The sequence below is a fragment of the Centrocercus urophasianus genome, unplaced genomic scaffold (assembly GCF_019232065.1).
Source record: "Centrocercus urophasianus isolate 14NV4802_14NV808 unplaced genomic scaffold, USGS_Curo_1.0 seq_86, whole genome shotgun sequence".
In the NCBI taxonomy this organism is placed as follows: Eukaryota; Metazoa; Chordata; class Aves; order Galliformes; family Phasianidae; genus Centrocercus; species Centrocercus urophasianus.
This window is the reverse complement of record NW_024885488.1, coordinates 53101-75215: the sequence shown is the minus strand read 5'-3', so window position 1 is coordinate 75215 and position 22115 is coordinate 53101. Positions and strand designations below refer to the sequence as shown.

Here is a 22115-nt window from a genome sequence, read left to right as displayed (position 1 = left end):
CGTACTGTTGTGGGGATGGTGCGGGGGACACAGTGGGGACCCTTCTGTTGTGCCAGCATCATCCTCTCCCCACAATACCAGGGTTGCCGGGACCACACGGAGGGCGCTCAGTGTGACAAGTGCCAGCCTGGCTACTATGGTGATGCCACCCGCGGGACCCCAGGCGACTGCCGCCCCTGCCCATGCCATGGTCCCCGTACTGACAGCCAGTAGGTGCTCTCCAGACCCCTCTGTGTCCCCAAGGCTGTCATCTGGGACTTACCCGTCACCTCATCCCCCTGTCCCATGCAGGAGCTGCTTTGAGGACACAGACGGGCAGCCCACATGCAGCGCCTGTGCTCCAGGACACACCGGGCGGCTCTGTGAGAGGTGCAGGGGACGGCGGTGGCAAGGAGGTTCGTGAGGGTATTGAGGACCCCTCTCACCTCCTTGTTTCCTCCTTCCTCAAAGGTGCTTGCCTGGCTACGTGGGGGACCCACTGCGGGGAGAGCTGTGCCGTGGTGAGCCTTGGGGAGGGGGATGCGCGGTGTCCTCGTGCTGATGCTGGGAACCCTAGTTAACCTCTTTCCCACCCTGCCGCCCCCAGAGCCAGGGGCTGCTGGTGGTCAGTGCCAGTGTGACACGCGGGGCAGCGCCAGCGAGCGGTGCGATGCCAGCGGGCTGTGCCAGTGCAAGGTGAGCCACGTCCCCACGCTACACCCTGTCCCCATACCGGGATGGGGACGACAGCGTCACCTGCCCCATCCTGCAGGCCAACGTGGAGGGCCCACACTGCGCCACCTGCCGCCCCCACCACTTCCACCTGAGTGCCGAAAACCAGGCGGGCTGCCTGCCTTGCTTCTGCATGGGCATCGTGCAGCACTGCACCAGCACCTCCTACACCCGCGACACGGTGAGTCCCCCGTCCCCATGGGCCCGCAGGTCCCTGCCATCACCCAGTGTCCCCGAGGCACTCAGCCACCCTGTCCCACAGGTGCGGACTCCATTTGCTGCTGGGAGCTGGCAGGGCTTTGCGCTGGTGAACCGGCAGCGCAGCACCCGCGTGGCCACCGGCTTCAGCGTGGAGATGGGCACCCAGGGGCCTCAGCTCACCTACGGGCGCTTTGGGGAGTTGTCCCCCGAGTCCTACTACTGGCAGCTGCCCCAGCCCTACCTGGGCGACAAGGTAATGGTTGTGGGCATCCCCTCCCCGGGGCTGGTGGGGCCTCTGGCCTCAGCTGCCCATCTGTGGTGAGCACTCCCAGTGCCTCCTCCTCCCTCCTTCCTTTTCTCTTCTTTCTTTCTTTCTTCCTTTTCTATTTTCACTTTCTCTTCTTTTGCTCTTTTCTCTACCCATTTTTCTCTCTTCCATTATCTTTTCCGTTTCCCCCTTTTCTATTCCCTTTATCTCTTCCTTTCCTCTTCCTCTTTCTACTTTGCTTTCCTGTTTTCTTTCTTCTATTCTTCCGATTCTCTTGTTTTCTTTTTCATTTTCCTTTTTCCTTTTTTTCTTCCTCCTTCTGTTCCCCTTCTCATTCTTCATTCTCCTTTCTCATTCTTCTTCTCTCCTTCTTTCTTTCTTCTCCTTTCTTTCTCTTTCCTTACTTTTTTATTTGTCCTTCCTTTTTTCCCTTTTCCCCCTATTTTTTTTCCTTTTCCCCTCTTTTGTTTTTTCTCCTTCTCCCCCTTTTTCCTTTCTACTTGTTTTCTTATTCCTTCATCTTTTCACTTTTCCCTCCCCTTTCCACGTCCTCTTTCCCTTCCCTTTCCCCATCTCCCTTCCCACCCCCCACCTCCCTGCATCCTTTTCCCACTGGCAGCCCCTTTCCTTCCCCCACCGCCCTGAGCGGGGCCCCACACGCCAGCCCCCGATTCCCCCCCCAATTCCCACCACCTCTCTCCCACCCACAGGTGGGCTCCTACGGCGGGCGGCTCCGCTACACGCTGACCTACACCCCGGGGGGCCGTGGGGGTCCCCTGCCTGATGCCGACATCCAGATTACGGTCAGTAGATGATTACGGGAGGGGGGGCGTTTGGCAGTGGGATGTGCTGACCCCCCCCTTCACCCGCAGGGCAACGACATCACGCTGGTGGCCTACCAGCCCGAGCTGCTGCCCCGCACACCGCGTGCCTTCGAGATCGTTTTCCGGGAGGTGGGAACATTGGGCTCGGTTGCTCCTCATCCCCCAGGGGGTGCAGGGAGGCGGCGCCCCCTGACATCATCCCCTGCCCGCAGCACCACTGGCAGCGGCCGGACGGGCGGCCGGCCACGCGGGAGCACCTGATGATGGCACTGGCTGACCTAGACGAGATCCTCGTCCGCACCACCTACGCCAGCAGCACGGCCTGGGCCGCCATCACCGCCGTCAGCATGGACGTAGCGGCACCTCCCCGGCCTGGCCTGCCCCCGGCACCGGAGGTGGAGGAGTGCCGGTGCCCGCCGGGCTACCGGGGCCTGTCCTGCCAGGTGAGCTGTGCCGCGAGGTCTGCCGGCCCAGTGCCTTGTGTGCAGCCACAGTGCTGACCGGCCTTCCTCTGCCTGCAGGACTGTGCGCCCGGCTACACACGCACCGGGGGCGGCCTGTACTTGGGGCACTGCGAGCTGTGCGAGTGCAACGGCCACTCCGACAGCTGCCATCCCGAGAGTGGCCTCTGCTCCGTGAGTTGGGAGGGCTGCTGGTGGCACACGGTGCTGCGGGGTTCCGGGGGCGCCTCCCAGCACCGTCCCCCCTCTGCCGTGTGCCCCACAGGGCTGCCTGCACAACACGGCGGGGGATTTCTGCGACCAGTGTGCACCTGGCTTCTATGGGGATGCCACTGCTGGCACGCCTGAGGACTGCCAGCCCTGTGCCTGCCCGCTGCTGCACCCAGAGAACCAGTGAGTGCTGGGGGCTGTGGGCACGGGGAGGGGAAAGGAGGGGACGGCCCCGTGCTGCCTGTTGTTCCTGCAGGTTCTCAAGGACCTGTGAGAGCCTGGGAGGTGGCGGGTACCGCTGCACCGCCTGCGCGCCAGGATACACCGGGCAGTACTGTGAGCGGTGAGCGCCCGATGCACCCACCTGGTGCACCCACCTGATGTACCCACCTGATGTACCCACCTGGTGCACCCACCTGGTGCACCCACCTGGTGTACCCACCTGGTGCACCCACCTGGTGCACCCACCTGGTGCACCCACCCTGTGTCCTCACCCTGATGGACCCGCCCCATTATCCTCACCCTGTTGTTCCCACCTGATGTACCACCCCTGTGTCCTTACCCACTCTGATACCTGCACCTCAGTGTACCTGCATTGATGTCTCACCTTTACGGAATCATCCCGATATTCCCACTCCAATGACCAACCTGGATGTCCTCACCCCCAATCCGCATGCTGATATCCCTACCTGATTGTCCTCACCATGATATATTCCCAATATATTCTATATTCATGTCCTCACCACGTATACTATCTCCACCCCCAAATCTCCATCCATAATCCAGATAAAATCACCTCAATATCCCTATCCTGACATCCCCCCCATATTCTCATCCCTGCATCCCCACCTGAACATTCCCACCCCAATATTATTACCCCAATCCAATATCCCTCCTCTGTTTCAACCCCAGTTCTGCACTCCAACATCCACACCCCAGAATCCCACCCCAATATGCACAGTCTGTCAATCCCATGTCCTTGCCCCAACATCCTCACCTCGATTTCTCAACCCAATGTCATCAGCCCTTATCCCCTCCCAGTCTCCTCACCCCAATATTGTCACATCCTCACCTGAGTATCCCTTACCCCAGTGTCTCCATCCTGATATCCCTCCCCCATATCATCACCCCCATATCCCCCCCCACCATCCTCATCTAAGCGTTGTCACCCCGATATCCCCATCCCGATATCATCCCCTACATCCTCTCCTCCTGTACCCCACAGGTGTGCTCCAGGCTACACAGGGGACCCCACTGTGCGAGGCCAGACCTGTGTCCCGCTGGGCTCTCCATCCCTGCTTGCTGTCCGTGTCCACCCACCGCGCATGGCGGTGCCACAGGGCAGTGCAGTCACACTGCGGTGCCAGGCCAGTGGAGAACCCCCCCTGTACTACCACTGGTCCCGGGAGGATGGGCGGCCCCTGCCCAGTAGTGCACAGAGCCGTGGGCAAGGCAAGGTCCTGGGCTGGGGATGGGGTGGAGGCAGTGATGGGGACAAGGAACTGGGACGGGAATTGGGTAGGGATGGGGATGCGTGCAGTTGGAAACAGCCACAAGGGGTCGAAGGGACTGGGACAAGGATAGGGTGGGGATGGGGATGAGGACAGCAGATGAGGACGGGGATGTGCCAGTCTCACCCATCCTGTGCCCCCAGGTGAGGAGCTGCACTTTGCCAACATCCAGCCTTCTGAGGCCGGTGTCTACGTCTGCTCCTGCCGCAACCTGCAGCACAGCAACTCCAGCCGTGCCGAGGTCATCGTCACCGGTAGGGCATGGTGGGTGGCGGCGTGGTGACCAGGGACGAGGGTGGGGATGGCGCTCAGCCCTCTTGTCTGTGCACAGAGACCCCCACCAAGCCCATCACTGTCACTGTGGAGGAGAAGAGGGTGCAGAGGGTGAAGCCTGGGGCTGATGTCACCTTCATCTGCACAGCTAAGAGCAAGGTGAGCAGGGAGCATGGGCACTCCTGGGAGCTCAGTAGGTCTCAAAGAGAGTGCTCTCTGAATCGTTTGGGAAATATGGGCACCCATGGGTGCTCTCTGGGTCTTTCAGGCCTTGTGGGTGCCCACATCACCATACAGCTACCCTTAGGTATCAACATGGCCACAGTGACTCACAGACACCACTGGGCACCTACCTGGACCCAGGGTTCAGGGACACCCTTGGGTGTCTCCCAGGCCATAAAGATCCCTACGCTCCCATGTGGCAGCATATGGCTCTCAGAGACACCTCTGGGTGTCCACCTGGGGGTTGGAAACACATTTAGCTGCCCATCTGTCCCCGTGTGTGTCCCCATAGTGCCATACAGGGCACACAGACACCCCTGGGTGCCCATCCAACCGTGTGGGTCCTACAAGCACCCTTGGGTGCTTCCTCATTCCCTGTCCTCCCCCAGTCCCCTGCCTACACCCTGGTGTGGACACGGCAGAACCACGGGACGCTGCCATCACGCGCCATGGACTTCAACGGCATCCTCACCATCCGCAACGTGCAGCCTGAGGATGCCGGTGTCTACGTGTGCACTGGCTCCAACATGCTGGACATGGACGAGGGCACAGCCACGCTCTACGTCCAGGGTGCGTTCCTCCCCCTCCCAAAGCCCTGAAGGGCACCTCCGAAAGGGCAGGGGCCGAGCAGTGGGAACCCCACGTGTCGTTTGGGTGAAAGCTCCTCCTGGAAAAGCTGGAACCCAGACACTGGGGTGACGGGCCCCACCAAACTTAAATCTGATCCTCCCCTTGCAGCCCCCTCAAAGACCCAGATGTATTATGGACCTGTTGAGTTTATGGAGGGGCACAGACCGGGTAAGTCACCGCAGGGGGACCCGTCTGGGGCCACGCACACCCCCTGCCTGCCGCATGCCAGGCTCCACTGCTTACCCCACACCACGCCGTTGCTCTGCTTTGTGCCACCCTCCGGAGGGCACCGGCGCACCCTGAGCCCCCGCCACATGTCACCACAGCTGCCACTGCCACCGCCCCCACCGCCAGCGTGGAGCCGGCGCAGCTGAGCGTGGCACTGGGGCAGCCTGCTGAGTTCCGCTGCGTTGCCACCGGCAGCCCTACGCCCACCCTCGAGTGGCTCGGTAGGTGCTCACCTCGCATGGGAACGTGGGGACCGCGCTGGGGGATGCAGCGGGGGTGATGTGGTGCCCATGTCCCTGCAGGTGCGCTGCCACCACGAGCGGTTGTCCAGGGTGACACACTGCGGTTCAGTGCTGTCGAGCCGTCCGATGAGGGGCACTACGCATGCCGCGCACGCAGCAGCGCCGGGCAGGACATGGCACGGGGTTACCTTCGTGTGCAAGGTGAGCATTGCACCCCAGTGTCCCCAGCGTCCTTTGATGTCCTTGATGTCTGCATCTCGGTGCTGGCATTGAATGCGTGCTGCCCACAGGTGCCGATGAGCCAAGGGTGCAGGTTAGCCCGGAGCGGACGGAGGTGCAGGAGGGCTCAACAGTGAGGCTGTATTGCCGTGTGTCGGGGTCACCCACTGCCACCATCTCCTGGGAGAAGCAGGGTGGCTCTCTGCCACCTCAGGTGAGCTGGCTGCAGCACCCGGAGCTGCTCTGGGGCCTGGTGGCATGCCCCAGGCATCGCTCACCCCGTCCCCATGCTGCAGTCCCGCTCTGAGCGCACTGACATCGCCACGCTGCTCATTCCCTCCATCACTGTCGCTGACGGTGGCATCTACCTCTGCGTGGGCACCAGTGCCGCTGGCACAGCTCGCGCCAGCATCGAGGTGGTGGTGGTGCCAGGTAAGGGTTGGGAATGCCGCTCTGGGGATGCCCGCAGGGTTTGGGGGCAATTTTGGGGTGCCCTGGGTGCTTGCTGGTCCTACAGCCCACCTTGATTCCTGTAGGAGCTGCACCACCTGTGCGCATTGAATCCTCATCACCTTCTGTGACTGAGGGACAGACCCTGGACCTGGACTGTGTGGTGGCAGGATCTGGCCAGGTCACTGTCACCTGGTACAAGCGCGGAGGTTCCCTGCCTGCAGGCCACCAGGTAGGGCACAGGAAACAGAAGGCTGCCCCAAAAGCTGCCCTGTGATCCTCTTTCTGACACTGATGTGTCCCCACCAGGTATCAGGGTCCCGTCTCCGTGTCCCCCATGTCACCGTGGCTGATTCAGGCGAGTACGTGTGCCGGGCGAGCTCGGGGACCGGTGTCCGGGAGGCGTCTGTCATCGTCACCGTTGTGTCCAGTTCTGGTTTGTCCTACAGTGAGGCTGGGCTCTGCATTGCAGGTGGCCACGGGTGGCCCCAGGTGTCATGTCATCATCTGGCCATCACTCTCTCCCCCTCCAGGACCACCGGCCTCAGGTGGCCAGGCTCCCGTCAGGATTGAGGCGTCCTCCTCCGCCGTGGCTGAAGGACAGACCCTGGACCTCAACTGTGTCATCGCCAGCCCCTCACAGGCTACTGTCACCTGGTACAAGCGCGGCGGGTCCCTGCCAGCCAGGCACCAGGTAAGGCATGTCAGAGAGTCTGTCTCTAAGGTGGGAAGGCTGGGGATTCATGTCCTTTGCAAGCTCTGTTATTACTGTGCAAGCCCAGGTGGCCCCATGGAAACCCCAGCAGCCCTATGCGAGCTCCAATGTCCCTCTGTCCCCTGCAGGTGTCTGGCTCCCGGCTGCGGCTGCTGCAGGTGACAGCGGCCGACTCAGGCGAGTACGTGTGCAGGGTGAGCAGCGGGGCCACCACCAAGGAAGCCAGCGTCATGGTGACAATCCAGCCCAGCGGGGCCGGCTCTTACCGTGAGTGGGGCTGGGGGTGGCACTGCCCACAGGCCGTCCCCATGTGCTGCGGCACCGAGCCGGCTCTCGTGTGCCAGTGGGGCTCAGCCGCAACACAGTGTCACCCTCCTGTCTCTGTCCCCAGCCTCAGGTGGCACGACGCCGCTGCGCATTGAGTCCTCATCCTCCACTGTTACTGAGGGACAGACCCTGGACCTCAACTGTGTCATTGCCAACTCTGCACAAGCCACTGTCACCTGGTACAAGCGTGGCGGGTCCCTGCCGGCCAGGCACCAGGTAGGGGATGCACAGGGGACTGTCTTCAGGGTGCGATGGGTGGGTTTGACCCGTCGTCCCATGCAAGCCCAGGTGATCCCATGCAAGGCCAGGTGTGCCCATGCGAGCCCAAAAAGCCCCACATGGAGTTCATTGTCCCCTTGTCCCCTCCCCACAGGTGTCTGGCTCCCGGCTGCGGCTGCTGCAGGTAACAGCGGCCGACTCAGGCGAGTACGTGTGCAGGGTGAGCAGCGGGGCCACCACTAGGGAAGCCAGCGTCATGGTGACAATCCAGCCCAGCGGGGCCGGCTCCTACCGTGAGTGGGGTCGGGGTAGGAACAGGGTGTGGGTGGGTGACACTCCCTGGAGCTGCCAGCTGTGTGCGTACTCATTCTGGGTTCACTGTTATTGGGTCCCACCTGGTAGCAGCTTTTGGGGACAGCCCTGTAGGCACACCTGTAGGGGTGCAGAGCTGCCATGCAGCCATGCAGAAAGCACCCAGCAGAGAGGGATGGAGCTGAACACCCGCTGTGTCCCCAGCAGCTGGGGGCATGGCACAGTCTGGGTCCTGCTTCTGGTGTCTTCCCAGGATCCTGATGCCCCTAGGTGGGACACGTGGTGGTGCACTATGCTGTCTCTAACTCTTCCATCTCGGTTCCCAGCCCCAGGGGGCACAACGCCGCTGCGCATCGAGTCCTCATCCTCCAGTGTCACCGAGGGACAGACCCTGGACCTCAACTGCGTCATTGCCAGCCCTGCACAAGCCACTGTCACCTGGTATAAGCGTGGCGGGTCCCTGCCAGCCAGGCACCAGGTAGGGGATGCAGAGTGGACTGTCCCTAAGGTAGTGAAGGTTGGGGTTGATCTATGGCCCTGTGCAAGGCCATATGGTTATGTGCAAGCCTAGATGTCCCCAGGCAAACCCAAATGTCCCCACGCAAGCGCAGATGTCCTCAGGCAAAACCTGTGCAAGCCCTGTGCAAACATGATTGGTCCTGTCAAAGCAGAAATGGCATTTGTGCAAACCCAAATGTTCCCACATAATCTCAGGTGGCACCATGCAATGCCACATGTCCCCATGCAAGCCCAGTTGGCATCCAGGCAGTTTCAAGTGGCCACATGCGTGCATTGTCCTGTGCTAGATCAAATGGCACTTGAGCAAGCCCAGATGGTCCCATGCAAGCTCTCCTGGCTCCATGCAGGCCCGGATGTCTCCTTGCAAAGCAAAAGCCCCTGTGCAAGCCTGCAAGTCCCTGTGCAAGTCCCAGCAGTCCCACACAGGCTCCAGTAACCCCCTGTCCCCTCCCTGCAGGTGTCTGGCTCCCGGCTGAGGCTGCTGCAGGTAACAGCGGCCGACTCAGGCGAGTACGTGTGCAGGGTGAGCAGTGGGGCCACCACCAAGGAAGCCAGCGTCATGGTGACAATCCAGCCCAGCGGGGCCGGCTCCTACCGTGAGTGGGGACTGGAAAGGGATGGGGACATGGGACCACGTACTACATGTCCCCATGGGGTGACTGTGCTGCTGTCATCCTCAGCCTCTGGTGTCACGCCCCCGGTGCGCATTGAGTCCTCGTCATCCTCTGTGTCTGAGGGACAGACTCTGGACCTTGACTGCATCGTGGCCAGCCAGGGCCAGGCCACCGTCACCTGGTACAAGCGTGGTGGGTCTCTGCCAGCCAAGCACCAGGTAGGTGGAAATGTCAGGGGAGCATTTTGAGGCAGAAAGAAAGGTTTTAGGGTGTTGGGGTGTTCACCTGATGTATGTTCTCCCAGGTGTCGGGCACCCGCCTGCGCATCCCCCAGGTGTCAGCGGGCGATTCGGGCGAGTACGTGTGCCGGGTGACCACAGGCGGCGTCACACATGAGACATCCCTCATTGTCACCATCCAGACTGGTGCTGGCTCCTCATATGGTACTGGGAATGGGGACTGGGAGGGGACACAAGGGTGTGACTGAGGGGTGGCTGCACCCACTGACCTCGCCGCTCCCCAGCTGTGGGCGTCACACCACCTGTGAGGATTGAGACTTCGTCCGCCTCCGTCACTGAGGGACAGACTCTGGACCTCAACTGCATGGTGGCTGGACAGGGCCACCCCCAAGTCACCTGGTACCGGCGTGGTGGGGCTCTGCCCCCCAACAGCCAGGTGGGATGCAAGGAGCCGGTGTCACTTAGACACCTTGCGCTGTCACTGCTCGCTGGCACTGACGTGTCCCCGCTGTGTCCAAACAGGTGTCAGGCACCCACCTGCGCCTCGCCCAGGTGTCAGTGGCTGATTCGGGCGAGTACGTGTGCCGGGTCACCCTGGGGACTGCCACACAGGAGGCTTCTGTCATCGTCACTGTGCCCAGCAGTGCTGGCACCTACTACTGTGAGTGCGAGCGAGAGTGCAGCGCCTGGGGACAGACTTGTGCCGCCACGGTGCTGAATGCCCCCATTTCCTGTCCCCAGCCCCTGGAGCCTCCCAGCCTGTGCGCATTGAGTCCTCGTCCTCCGCCATCGCCGAGGGACAGACCCTCGACCTCAACTGTGTGGTGGCAGGATCTGGTCCCACTACTGTCACCTGGTACAAGCGTGGTGGCTCCCTGCCTGCTGGCCACCAGGTAGGGCATGGGGAATTGGGGTCACCCCAAAATCCTGCCCTGTCCCCCACTCTTTGGTTGTGACACGTCCCATTGTGTGCCCAACAGGTGTCAGGCACCCGCCTGCGCGTCCCCCAGGTGTCGGCGGCCGATTCGGGCGAGTACGTGTGCAGGGTGACCACAGGCGGTGTCATGCAGGAGACGTCCCTCGTTGTCACCATTGATGATGATGCCAGCCCCTCCCACTGTGAGTACCACTCTGTGGAGGGGGACACGGGGACCGTGCTGATCCCTGGTGCTGGGAGGGACCTTACGCTTAACTCTGCCCGTGCAGCCTCCAGCGTCACGCCGCCTATCCGCATTGAGTCCTCAGCATCCTCTGTCACCGAGGGACAGACCCTGGACCTTGACTGCGTGGTGGCTGGCCAGGGCCAGGCCACCTTCACCTGGTACAAGCGTGGCGGGTCCCTCCCAGCCAAGCACCAGGTAGGTGGGGATGTGGCAGGGCAGAGGCTGGTGGCCCCGCGTGTCCAGCTGATGCCACCCCCTGCATCCCACGCAGATGTCAGGGTCGCGCCTGAGGCTCTCACAGCTCTCTGTGGCCGATTCGGGCGAGTACGTGTGCCGGGCAGACATGGGCAGCACCTCCCGTGAGGCCACCATCATTGTCACCGTCACCTCACGCGACAGCTCCAGCTACCGTGAGTGCAGCCGCAGGGCAGAGAGGAGCACCGGTGCCAGGGGCAGCGCGGGTGACCTCGGTGGCTTCCCTGTCCCTTGTCCCCGCAGGCCTGCAGAGCCCCATCATCTCCATCGACCCGCACAGCATGGCCGTGGCCCCAGGCGAGGACGCCACCTTTAAGTGCCGCATCCACGATGGTGCTCGGCCCATCAATGTCACCTGGCGGATGGGACCTGGCCAACACCTCCAAGGTACAGCGGTCCCTCGGGTGGCCCCAGCATGGTCCCCATGGTGGCCCAGGTACTGATCCTTTTCCTTGCTCAGACAACGTGAAGATCAGTGCCAACGGTTCTGTCATCTCCATCACTGGTGCCCATGTGGGCAACCAGGGTGCGTACCACTGCGTGGCCTCCAACCGCTTTGGTGTTGCCAGCAGCGTTGTCAACCTCCTGGTGCAAGGTACAAGTTGCCTGGGTGTCCCCATCTCTGTCCTCACTTCCTGCTCGTTCTCCACATTCTCTTAGTGTGATGGTGTCCCCATCCTTGTCCCTGTATTGTTGTCCCACATATGCTCCAGATGCCCCCGGGATGTTCGTGGTGTCTCCATCCCCATTCTAATGTCTTTATCCTTGTGCTGATGTCTTCTGTTTGCTACAGGCACCCCTGGGGTGGTGGTGTCCCCATCCCCTTGTGGCCTTGGTGCCCGAAGGGTGGTAGTGACGCTGTCCCTGTCCCTTTGGAATGTTCTCCAGATGCTTCTGGGGTGGTGGTGTCCTGATGCCTGTGCTGACATCCTTATCAAGCTTCTGGTGCCCCTGGGGTGGTGGTGTCCATGTCCCTATGCTGATATCCTCTAGGTGCCCCTGGGGTGCCTTTACCTCCATCTGCGTCCCTGTGATGTCCTCCATGTGCTCTAGCTGCCTCTGGAGTAGCAGTGTCCCCACGGCCATGCTGATGTCCTCCAGGTGCCCCTCAGGTGGTGATGTCCCCATGCCCATCCCCACACTGACACCTTCCCCATTCTCCAGGTGCCCCCACAGTGTCAGTGATGCCACCAGGCCCTGTGACGGTGACGGAGGGCAAATCTCTCAGCCTGGAGTGCCTGGGCCGGGGTGAGCCACGGCCCCTGGTGCGCTGGAGCCGACTGGGCTCACGGCAGAAGGTGGAGCACCAGACACTGCTGCACATGGACAGCCAGGCAGTGCTGCAGGTGAGGGGGGCATCCTGGGGTACTGTGTACTCCCGGATGTGTCAGGTGCTCACTACCCACTCTCTCCCCTTGCCAGTTCTCACCAGCCAAACCAGAGCACGCCGGGACCTACATCTGCACAGCACAGAGTGCTCTGGGATCGGCACAAGCTCGCGTAGACGTCAGCGTGGAGACGGCACAGAGGCACCCTGGGGCCCCCAGGGTCACCGCACCGCCCACCATCACAGTGGTGGCTGGGGACACCGCCACGCTGCACTGCTCGGCCACAGGTACAGGATGGGGACAGCCTCCATGGGCACCTGCCTGGACCCCCTGCCCCGGGTGACATGGGGTGACATGGGGTGACATGCCCACAGGCGAACCGGAGCCCAGGATCGAGTGGTCGAAGCTGCGGGCACCGCTGCCCTGGCAGCACCGCGTGGTGAATGGCACCCTGGTGATCCCCCGTGTGGCGCAGCAGGACTCGGGCCAGTACATCTGCAATGCCAGCAGCCCCGCCGGCTTCACTGAGGTCTTCGTCACCCTGGATGTGGAGAGTAAGGGGCTGTGGTCGGTGCAGCACGGGTCCACCTCCGTCACCCACCCACACTTTGCTGCTCTCCCTCCATCTGTCTGTCCATCCCTTCCCGATCTGCTCATGTCCTTCCCCTTCTCACACTCCTCTCACACGTAGATCCATCCTCACTTGTCCATCTCAGCATTCGTTGTCTTCTCCAGTTCTTTATGGACACCTTCACCCATCTCTTCCCCCTGGATGTTTCCATTGCCTTGTCCATCTCTGCACTCATCATCTCACCATCTGTGCTCACACTCCTCTCCATCCGCTGTTCACAAATCCACCTGTTTCTTGGCCGTCCCAGCACTCATCCCTGCATACAGCTCTTTCTGCTTCTCTTCCATCCCTCCACAACTCATCCGTCCTGGCACTCAGCCGTGTGTACATCCATCTCTGCTCACATCCGTATTTTCCTCGTGGATCCATCCTTTAACTCTCATCTGCACAGTTTTCTTTCGCTGCTCACTACTCCACCTGTTTTTCACCCAGCCATCGCGTATCCGGCTCAGCTGGCGCTCTGTCTGTCCCTTTGTCTTGGACATGTCTGTAACACGGCCATCCAGGCGCTCATCCCCACACGCATCCACCTTCCCCCACGTCCATTCCTCGGAGATCAATCCACTTCTCGTCCTTCCCTGCTCTTTTCTCCCTCAGTCCCTTCCTCTCGGACTCATCCATCTCTCACCCACCCCAGCACTGCTCCATCTCCCCCGCACCCACACCCTCCCGCCGCCACTTTCCATGCCCCATGAACGCCTTCGTCCCCCATCCTGCTCTCACACTGCGCTGGTGGCTCCGTCCCACAGCCCCGCCGTATGCCACAAGCTTACCAGAGGACAGCGCGGTGCACGCGGGCGACACGGTGCAGCTGCAGTGCCTGGCCCACGGCACCCCGCCGCTGCTCTACACTTGGGACAAGCTTAACAGCAGCCTGTCCCCCCGCGCCGTGCCCCGTGCCGGCCTCCTGCGCATCAGCCCCGTGCTGCCCACCGACGCTGGCACCTACCGCTGCATGGTCACCAACCGTGTGGGCAGAGCCGAGACCTTCGCCCGTGTCACCGTGCACAGTGAGTGCCGCTGCCCCGCACCGCACTGGGGCTGCCCGCCATGCCCGGTGTCACCTTCACATCCCACACAGGTGACGGCGGTGGTGACGGCGGCGCCCTGGCTGTGCGGGTGACACCGGGAAGCCTGGTGAGAGGGGTGGGCAGCATGGCTGAGTTCGCCTGCAGCGCGTCAGACCCGCGGGCACGGCTGGAGTGGCTGAAGGACGGCGGGGAGCTGCCCCCCCGGCACAGCGTGCGGGACGGGGTGCTGCGGTAAGGCGGGCAGGGCGGTGTGGGGGGCGGGCAGCGCCCCGGGGGTCCCGCAACTGTGTGTGTCCCCTGTGTTCCTGCAGGATCCCAGAGCTGGCACAAGGGGCGCAGGGGGTGTACGTGTGCCGGGCCAGCGCTCCGGGTGGGCAGGCGGAGGACAGGGCCACGCTCACTGTGCAGGGTAGGAGCACGCTGATTGACACTGCAGACAGCAGCGCCTCACTGCCCCTGAGCTCTGCTGCACCCACAGGCATCTGCTGGCCCCAGCCCCGTATACTCCTCCTCATTGCCCTGAACTCATGGGCGCTTGCTGAGCCTGCCTGCTCTTCCCACGGGCTCACTGGTACCCTCATCACCCCATGCCCCTGGGTACCATTTTTTTCTCCCTGTAGGCACCCCAGTCCCTCCCCATGCCTCTGAGCATTTTGGTATCCCTTATTTTCCCCTCAGATATCCTGGTACACCCAATTTCTCCCCATGCTCTGCAGCAGCCTGGTTCCCCCATCTCTGCATGCCTACAGGCACCACAGTATTCCTGTTTCTTCCCACGCCTATAGTCACCCCAACACTCACCTATTTCTTCCCATTCCCCTTAGTGCCCTGCTACCCTCTGATCTCTCACTGTTGCCCTCAGGCACCCCGGTGCTCCCCATCTCCTCCCATCCATGTGCACCTTGGTACCCCTTGTCTCTCCCGTGGACATCTATGGGCACCCCAATGCCCCCTGTTTCTCCCCATGCACTCTGGTACCTCCCCTATTTCCCCATATCCACGGGTACCCCAAAACCCCTCATCTCCCTATACCCATGGGCACTCTGTTTCTTTCCACCTCTCTCCATGGGCACCCCGGTACCCCCACTCTCTCACTTTGCTGGTTGCCTCCCCAAATCCCACAATGCCTCCTGTTGCCTGGGGTCACCCCTAAATCATCCCATCTCCCCCCCAAGCTCTGCCCAGGGCCCTGATTAACATCCGGACGGCAGTGCAGACGGTGCTGGCAGGCACGGAGGTGGAGTTGGAGTGCCTAGGGCTCGGCGAACCACAGCCACACGTCACCTGGAGCAAAGTGGGGGGCCGGATCCGCCCGGGGGTGCTGGTTCGTGCCGGCACCCTGACCATTGAGCGGGTGGAGCGGGCGGATGCAGGGCAGTACCGCTGCACTGCTACCAATTCTGTGGGCACCGTGCAGTCCCACGTCATCCTTCACGTGCAGGGTGAGTGCAGATGGGGACATGGTGTGGGGAGGGTGTCCCTGACCCCCACGTGAGGGGTGACAGCTCTGTTTGTCCACAGCCGCCCCACACATTGCTGGGCAGCCAGAGGTGAAGGAGGTGTCGGTGGGCTCGGCAGCCGTCCTGCCCTGCTTGGCATCTGGCTTCCCCGTGCCGGAGATCAGCTGGAGCAAGGTGAGCAGGGATGCGGGGACACGAGGCTGTGCGAAGGCGGGGATGGGTGCCCTATGGGTGCTGACCCCTGCTGTCCTCACAGCTGGAGGGGGAGCTGCCGGAAGGCGCGCGGGTGGAGGGCACCGCTCTGACGCTGCCGGCTGTGCGCCTTGAGGATGCTGGCGTCTATGCCTGTGCTGCCAGCAACCGCCGCGGCCAGGAGACAGCCTTCTACGTGCTGAAGGTGCGAGGTGAGTACTGGACAGACGGGCCGGGGGGCTGGCATCCCTGTCCGTGCTGAGCCCCGTGTCCCCGCAGAGCGCCTGGTGCCCTACTTCACGCAGACGCCCCGCTCCTTCCTGCCGCTGCCCACCATCAAGGATGCCTACAAGACCTTCGAGATCCAGATCACCTTCCGGCCTGATGCTGCCGATGGTGAGCACCATGGGGGCCCCTCGGCCCCCTGAGCCCAACTGTGCCACACAGGCCTGCTCTCATTCCTTCTCTCTCCTCCTCCGTCTGTCCGTCCTCCTTTCCATCTCTCTCCTTCCTTTAGCTCTCATCCTGTACTCAGGTGAGCGCCCACCCCGGGGACCTTTGCTCTCCCTGCTCCCTGGGGTGCGTCTGGGCTGCCCCTCGCTGCGGCCGTGCTCACCCCTCTGTGTCCCCATAGGGATGCTCCTCTACAATGGGCAGCGCAAGAGCAGCGGCGCCGATTTTATTTCCTTTGGGCTGGTGGGCGGGCGGCCCGAGTTCAGGTGAGAGCACGGGAAAGAACTGCCAGCTGGACGGGCAGCCCCCCCCCTCACCCTGTATATCTCCCCCTTTGATGGTAGGTTCGATGCTGGCTCTGGCATGGCCACCATTCGGGACCCGACACCGCTGCGCCTGGGCAAGTACCACACTGTGCGCCTCTTCCGTAACCTGACACGAGGCTCACTGCAGGTGGACGGGCAGCCCCCTGTTAACGGGACTTCACAGGTAGGGGTGTGGACACCCCACAGCTGTGGGAGGATTTGGGGCGGCTGTGCTCACCCCCCTGTGCCTGCAGGGCAAATTCCAAGGGCTGGACCTGAATGAGGAGCTGTACCTCGGTGGGTACCCTGATTACACCGTCGTGGCCAAGACAGGGCTGAGCCGTGGCTTTGTGGGTATGCAGTGGGACAGTGGGTGCTGGGGGCCGGCACTCAGGGTGAGGCTGAGTGTGTCGCCTTGCTGTGTCCCACAGGCTGCGTGCGCCAGCTGCGCATCCAGAATGAGGAGGTGGCCTTTGGGGAGCTGGACCTGCCGGCACATGGCGTCTCCAACTGTCCCACGTGCCAGGACCATCCCTGCCAGGTGAGGTCGGGGATGATGCGTGCTGTCCCCTTCCACTGGTCCCATTCCTGGTGCTTATGTGTGTCTCCAACCCACAGAATGGCGGCATCTGCGAGGACGCTGAGAGCAGCACCTACATCTGCCGTTGTCCCCAAGGCTTCACTGGCAGCAACTGCGAGTACTCACAGGCCCTGCATTGCCACCCAGGTGGGTGCCCTTGCCACAGGGGCATCACCTGCTGCCCTCTGGGTGTGGGGATCCCCAGTGCTCATCTCCTGTCTCTGTCCCGTCTGTCCCTCTGCAGAGGCGTGCGGGCCCGATGCCACCTGCATCAGCCGGCCAGATGGGCAGGGCTACAGCTGCCGCTGCCACCTGGGCAAGATGGGGGAGAGGTGCACTGAAGGTGGGCACAGACAGGGGTGGAGCACCGGGTGGGGACAGTGCCAGGGACAGGGGTGTGGGGCTGGGACTCTCCTGGGGATGTGCATGGGCATGGGACCATCCTGGGGACAGGGGCACGGGGGTTAGGAGGACCTCTTTGAGGACACAGACATGGAAACGGGGATAACGATGATTCTGGGGACAAGGGCAATGGGCTGGAACCCCCTGGGAACACAGGTATAGAGGATGGGGATAACACTAGGGGCTCAAGCATTGGAGTGGGGATGACACAGCTCTGACTGCCCTGGGTACAGAGGCATGGGGCTGGGGGCAACCCTGGAGACAGGGATGTGGGATGGAGTGACCCTGGAGACGGGCATGGGGATGGGACAACCTTGAGGGCGCAGGCATGCATGGAGATGGCTCTGAGGACACAGGCATGGGGATGAGACCCCCCTGTGAGCATGGATGTGGGGCTGGGACCACTCTGGGGACATGAGCATGGATCTAGTCTGCAGCAGGAACATGGAGATGGAAATGAACCTGGGGACACGGGCAGGGGGTTGGGACAAAACTGGGGAAACAGGCGGGATGGAGACAGAGAACTAGTTGCCGCTTGGGGATGTGGTCATCATGGATCCAGTGGGGATGGGGAATTGGAGACCACCTTGGGGACACAGAAATGGGGCTAGGTACCACCATGGGAGATGGGGATGGTGGAGTCAGGGCCTGAAGTACCAGCCAGGGGAGGGGGGCACCGTCGGGACAGGTGCTGAGATGTGAGTGCTGCAGGGGAGGCAGTGAGCGTGCCATCCTTCGATGAGACGGGTGCCTTCGTCTCATACCCACCCCTGACCAACGTGCACCATGAGCTGCGAGTGGAGGCCGAGTTCCTGCCACGTGCACCGGACGGACTGCTGCTCTTCAGTGCTGGCAAAGCCTCTCCAGTTGAGGACTTTGTTGCCCTCGCCATGGTCAGCGGCCATCTCGAGTTCCATTATGAGCTGGGCTCAGGTAGGCTGGCATGGCACAGTGGGGCCTGGTGTCACTGAGAGAGCGCTGGTGTTACCATGTGGGTTGCTGACTTGGCCAGGGTGGCCTGGCATCACTGGGGTTCCCAAGCACTATGGGATCCCTGCATGTCAGTGGAGTCCCCAGACATCATTGGGGTCCCCAGGCATCATTGATGTCACTGAGGATCCCAAGCATTGCTGCCCTCCCCCTCTTCCCCTAGCATCAGTTGGGGTTTCTTGGTGTCACTCAGGTCCCCAGGCACTGCCAGATTCTCCAAATGTCACAAAAGAACTTTGGCATATCTGGGGTGCCCCGGCATCTGTCTGGCCCCTGGGAGCTGTCAGCATTTCTGGGCACTATTGGGTTTCCTGATGTCTGTCGGGTATCCTGACACAATTGGGGTCTCTGAGAACCACAAGGGTCCCAGCATATTCTTGGAGTTCCCAAGCATCACCCAGGGCATCACTCAGGTCCCCAAGGAGTCCTGGTGCCCCCAGACTTCCCTGGTGGTGATGGCAGTGCTGAGTCATGGCATCACTGCAGGCACAGCGGTGCTGCGGAGCGTCGAGCCGGTGGCACTGGGCCGCTGGCACCGGGTGACAGCTGAGCGGTTGCACAAGGATGGGACAATGACGGTGGACGGCAGCGCCCCGGTGCAGCGCTCCTCACCTGGCAAGAGCCAGGGGCTCAACCTGCACAGCCCTCTCTACCTTGGAGGAGTGGAGCCCCCCCTGCGGCCCCCCACCAACGCCTCGTTCCAAGGGTGCATTGGCGAGGTGAGCCCCCCACGCATTGGAGCGGGGTGCCCCACGTGCAGGGTGCCCTGGCTTAAACCCCTGTGTCTGGCGCAGGTCTCTATCAATGGGAAGAAGGTGGATCTGTCGTACAGCTTCCTGCGCAGCCGGGGCGTGGGGCAGTGTGGGCAGAGCTCGCCCTGCCTGCACGCACCCTGCCTGCACGGGGGCCGCTGCCTGCCCCTGCCTGCTGGCAGCCCTCCCTTCCGCTGCCTCTGCACCCCTGGCTTCACCGGTGAGTGCCGTGGGGCTGGCTGTGTGCGTGCTGCGTGCGCCTGGTGTGTGCGCAGTGTGCTGTGCGTGCAAGCGGGTGCAGGAGGTGCCGAGACCCTGCGTGCCCGTGTCACCATGTGCCACCACCGTGTCCCCAGGGCCGCGCTGCGAGCGGGTGGCCGACCGCTGCCTGGAGCACAACCCCTGCCTGCACGGCGGCACCTGCAAGGACAACGGCTGCGTCTGTCCCGAGGGCTATGGCGGCCCCTACTGCCAGCACGGTGAGCTGAGGGTGCGGGGACACGGGCACATGTGGGGATGAGCCGCGGTCCCCATCACTCTCTCGCCCGCAGGCGCGGAGCTGTCAGAGCTGGACCAGGACTGGCAGGAGGGCAGCGGTGGCAGCGGTACGCTCCCCTGGGGGCCGTGCACCCGTTTTCCCCTTTTTGCACCCAAACCTGCTGCTGGGGATGTGCTCAGCGGTGCCTCCTCTCCCCATCTCCCTGCAGACACGCCTGGGCAGTTCAGCGCCGTGTTCAGTGACGGCTCCTACCTGGCCCTGCCCGGCCACCTCTTCCCCCGTGGGTGAGTGACAGCAGGAACCGGGACCCTCATGGCATTGCACCCATCATAGTGTTGCACCTCTTCACACTGCATTGCACCTTCCCCCTGGCACTGCGCCCCTTTCCTGCAGCACTGCACCCGTTGCTGCATTGGACCTTTCTCCCAGTGCTGCATCCACTGCAGCATTGCATCCTTTCCAGCATGCTTTGCCCTGGCCACCACGTTGCCACAGTCACAGCATTGTACCTTTCCCGTGGTGTTGCACCCTTCAAGGCTGCTGCACTTGCACCCATTATGGTGCTGCATCCCTTCCTGCAGCATCACAGCCATCATAACTTAGCACCCCTCCTGCTGTGTGGCACCCCTTGCATTCTTGCACCCACTGCGCTGTTGTATCTTACTGCATCCTTGTACCCAGCGCGTTCTTGTTTCCGTTGCATTCATGCGCCCATTGCATTCTACCTGCTGCATTCTTGAACCCATTGCATTTCTGCACCCATGGTGTTGCCTTGTCCCTGGCTCTGCACCTATGCCCTGCCCCTCTCGTTGCAGCGCACCTGATTTGCAAGACACCATTGAACTGGAGCTGAGGACAAGCAGCACTGAGGGGCTGCTGCTGTGGCACGGGGCGGTGAGTGGGGACACGGCCAGGGCATCCAGCCCTGGGTAGGGGACAGGGTTGTCCCCATCCCACTCACAGCCCCACTGTGCCCACAGGAGAGTGGCAAAGCCAAAGACTTCGTGGGGCTGGGTTTGAAGGATGGGCACCTGGTGTTCAGGTGAGGGGGGACACCTTTGTCCCTTGGGGCCCCACACCACCCATTCGTCCCCATGCTCAGCCCCGTGTCCCCACAGCTACCAGCTGGGCAGCGGCGAGGCCACCATCGTCTCCGAAGACCCTGTCAATGATGGCGAGTGGCACCACGTGATGGCGGCCAGGTGGGGTCAGGACACAACGGTGTGGGGGTTGGGGTTGGGACGTGGGTGCTGATGCTGCCCCATAGGCAGGGCCGGCGTGGGTGGCTGCAGGTGGACGGGGAGGAGCCGGTGTTTGGAGAGTCCCCAGGAACCAACATCATGGCCAACACCCAGGGCAGCGTCTACATCGGTATGGAGATATGGAGGGTGGGGGCACAGGGTGTGGGGTGGGACGTGGGACATGGCAGGGGGCACAGTAGAGACGGGACAGGAAGTGGTGGGACATAATGGAGTATGGGGGAGGGAGGACATAGGAGACTGTATGGGGTAGGACATGGTGTGGATGCAGGATGGGACACAGGGCAGAGGATGCTGCAAAGTATGGGACACGATGGAACACAAAACACGGAATGGGACACCAGGGGATGTGGATGAGGGATGGGACATAATGAGGTATATGGGAGTGATGGGACAGGACACAAATTGAATGCCAGATTGTACGTGGTGTGGCATGGAATGGGACACGGGACATGGTATGGGGTGGGACATGGGAGGGGACGTACAATGAGACACAATGTGGGACACGGGGTAGGACAAGAGAGGGGACAGGGAAAGGGGACATATGGTGCTGGGATGCAGCATGGCACTTGGGACAGGACACGGGAAGCAGACCTGCGCGAGGACCGCGGGGTGCTGCGTCCCCATGTTCCCATACTCACGTATCCCCCCCTCCTGCAGGCGGTGCCCCAGACCCCCGCAGCCTCACAGCCGGCAAGTTCCTCTCCGGCGTGTCGGGATGTGTGCGGGGCCTGGTGCTGGCACCCGCAGGGACCCCCCGGCACCCCATTGACCTGCGGCACGGCGCGGTGGGGGGCTCTGCCGTCGCCCCCTGCCCCTCCTAGCCCCCCTCTTACCCCCACACAGCCTGGGGGACGAGTTTTGTCGGGTTTATTATTATTTTTCCAAAAAGCCACGAGAAAACGGTGCTTCGCTGCCCTGGGATGGCTCCGGGGGGGCCAGGACCCCACAGGAATGTTTACACCCCCCCCTCCCCACTCCCGACCCAAGCCACGCTGGGGCGGCCGGGCCGCTTGGGTGCCTCCTGGGGTGGCACCTGAGTGGGGGGCACAAGGGACAATCGTGGGTGTTGGCGGGGACAGCGGGCCCCCCCCAGACCTCCTGTGCTGGGACACCCATTAAAGGAGAGAGAACGAGTGTGGGGGCCGTGTGTGGGTCTGCGCCTGGGGCTGTCATCTGAAATCCAGGAAGAACGGGGGCACAGGGCTCCACGTGGAACTGGGGGCTCTGTGGGGGAGGAGAGGGGGAAGCCGGTGCTTTGGGTGGGGCACGGAGGTGTGGGGCTGGAAAGGGAGCACGGGGGGGGTGCGGGCATGGGGTTGAATACGTGGGGGAGCCTGGAGCAGATGCTTACGGAGGGGGGATGTATGGATCTGCGGGACTGATACGGGGGGATCGCGGGTGCAGCTATGGGGACCCG

General features: G+C 62.4%; 1 protein-coding gene across 1 annotated transcript in view; it reads left to right on the top strand.

The window, feature by feature from the left end:
* Positions 1 to 21832, top strand: part of HSPG2 (heparan sulfate proteoglycan 2) — a gene marked incomplete at its 5' end in the record, with an annotated part of 28145 nt that extends 6313 nt beyond the window's left edge. The window contains 66 exon segments of the mRNA XM_042838604.1: positions 82 to 209; positions 292 to 369; positions 451 to 500; positions 587 to 675; positions 752 to 892; positions 974 to 1165; positions 1891 to 1983; positions 2053 to 2133; positions 2217 to 2447; positions 2526 to 2639; positions 2731 to 2858; positions 2932 to 3018; positions 3901 to 4127; positions 4330 to 4440; positions 4518 to 4618; positions 5071 to 5251; positions 5420 to 5479; positions 5638 to 5760; positions 5842 to 5982; positions 6072 to 6214; positions 6297 to 6432; positions 6537 to 6682; positions 6760 to 6886; positions 6984 to 7144; positions 7294 to 7432; positions 7557 to 7708; positions 7866 to 8004; positions 8350 to 8501; positions 9000 to 9138; positions 9223 to 9374; positions 9461 to 9599; positions 9680 to 9831; positions 9918 to 10056; positions 10137 to 10288; positions 10376 to 10514; positions 10602 to 10753; positions 10830 to 10968; positions 11057 to 11200; positions 11274 to 11408; positions 11978 to 12159; positions 12236 to 12428; positions 12516 to 12695; positions 13522 to 13782; positions 13854 to 14034; positions 14115 to 14212; positions 14979 to 15245; positions 15325 to 15437; positions 15520 to 15667; positions 15735 to 15851; positions 16090 to 16174; positions 16253 to 16397; positions 16468 to 16567; positions 16645 to 16754; positions 16832 to 16940; positions 17038 to 17136; positions 17907 to 18128; positions 18672 to 18904; positions 18980 to 19157; positions 19294 to 19416; positions 19489 to 19542; positions 19645 to 19720; positions 20252 to 20330; positions 20417 to 20478; positions 20555 to 20638; positions 20704 to 20807; positions 21356 to 21832. Of these exon segments, the coding sequence (XP_042694538.1) occupies positions 82 to 209; positions 292 to 369; positions 451 to 500; positions 587 to 675; positions 752 to 892; positions 974 to 1165; positions 1891 to 1983; positions 2053 to 2133; positions 2217 to 2447; positions 2526 to 2639; positions 2731 to 2858; positions 2932 to 3018; positions 3901 to 4127; positions 4330 to 4440; positions 4518 to 4618; positions 5071 to 5251; positions 5420 to 5479; positions 5638 to 5760; positions 5842 to 5982; positions 6072 to 6214; positions 6297 to 6432; positions 6537 to 6682; positions 6760 to 6886; positions 6984 to 7144; positions 7294 to 7432; positions 7557 to 7708; positions 7866 to 8004; positions 8350 to 8501; positions 9000 to 9138; positions 9223 to 9374; positions 9461 to 9599; positions 9680 to 9831; positions 9918 to 10056; positions 10137 to 10288; positions 10376 to 10514; positions 10602 to 10753; positions 10830 to 10968; positions 11057 to 11200; positions 11274 to 11408; positions 11978 to 12159; positions 12236 to 12428; positions 12516 to 12695; positions 13522 to 13782; positions 13854 to 14034; positions 14115 to 14212; positions 14979 to 15245; positions 15325 to 15437; positions 15520 to 15667; positions 15735 to 15851; positions 16090 to 16174; positions 16253 to 16397; positions 16468 to 16567; positions 16645 to 16754; positions 16832 to 16940; positions 17038 to 17136; positions 17907 to 18128; positions 18672 to 18904; positions 18980 to 19157; positions 19294 to 19416; positions 19489 to 19542; positions 19645 to 19720; positions 20252 to 20330; positions 20417 to 20478; positions 20555 to 20638; positions 20704 to 20807; positions 21356 to 21519 (9000 nt within the window).
* Positions 21833 to 22115: the final 283 nt, after the last annotated feature.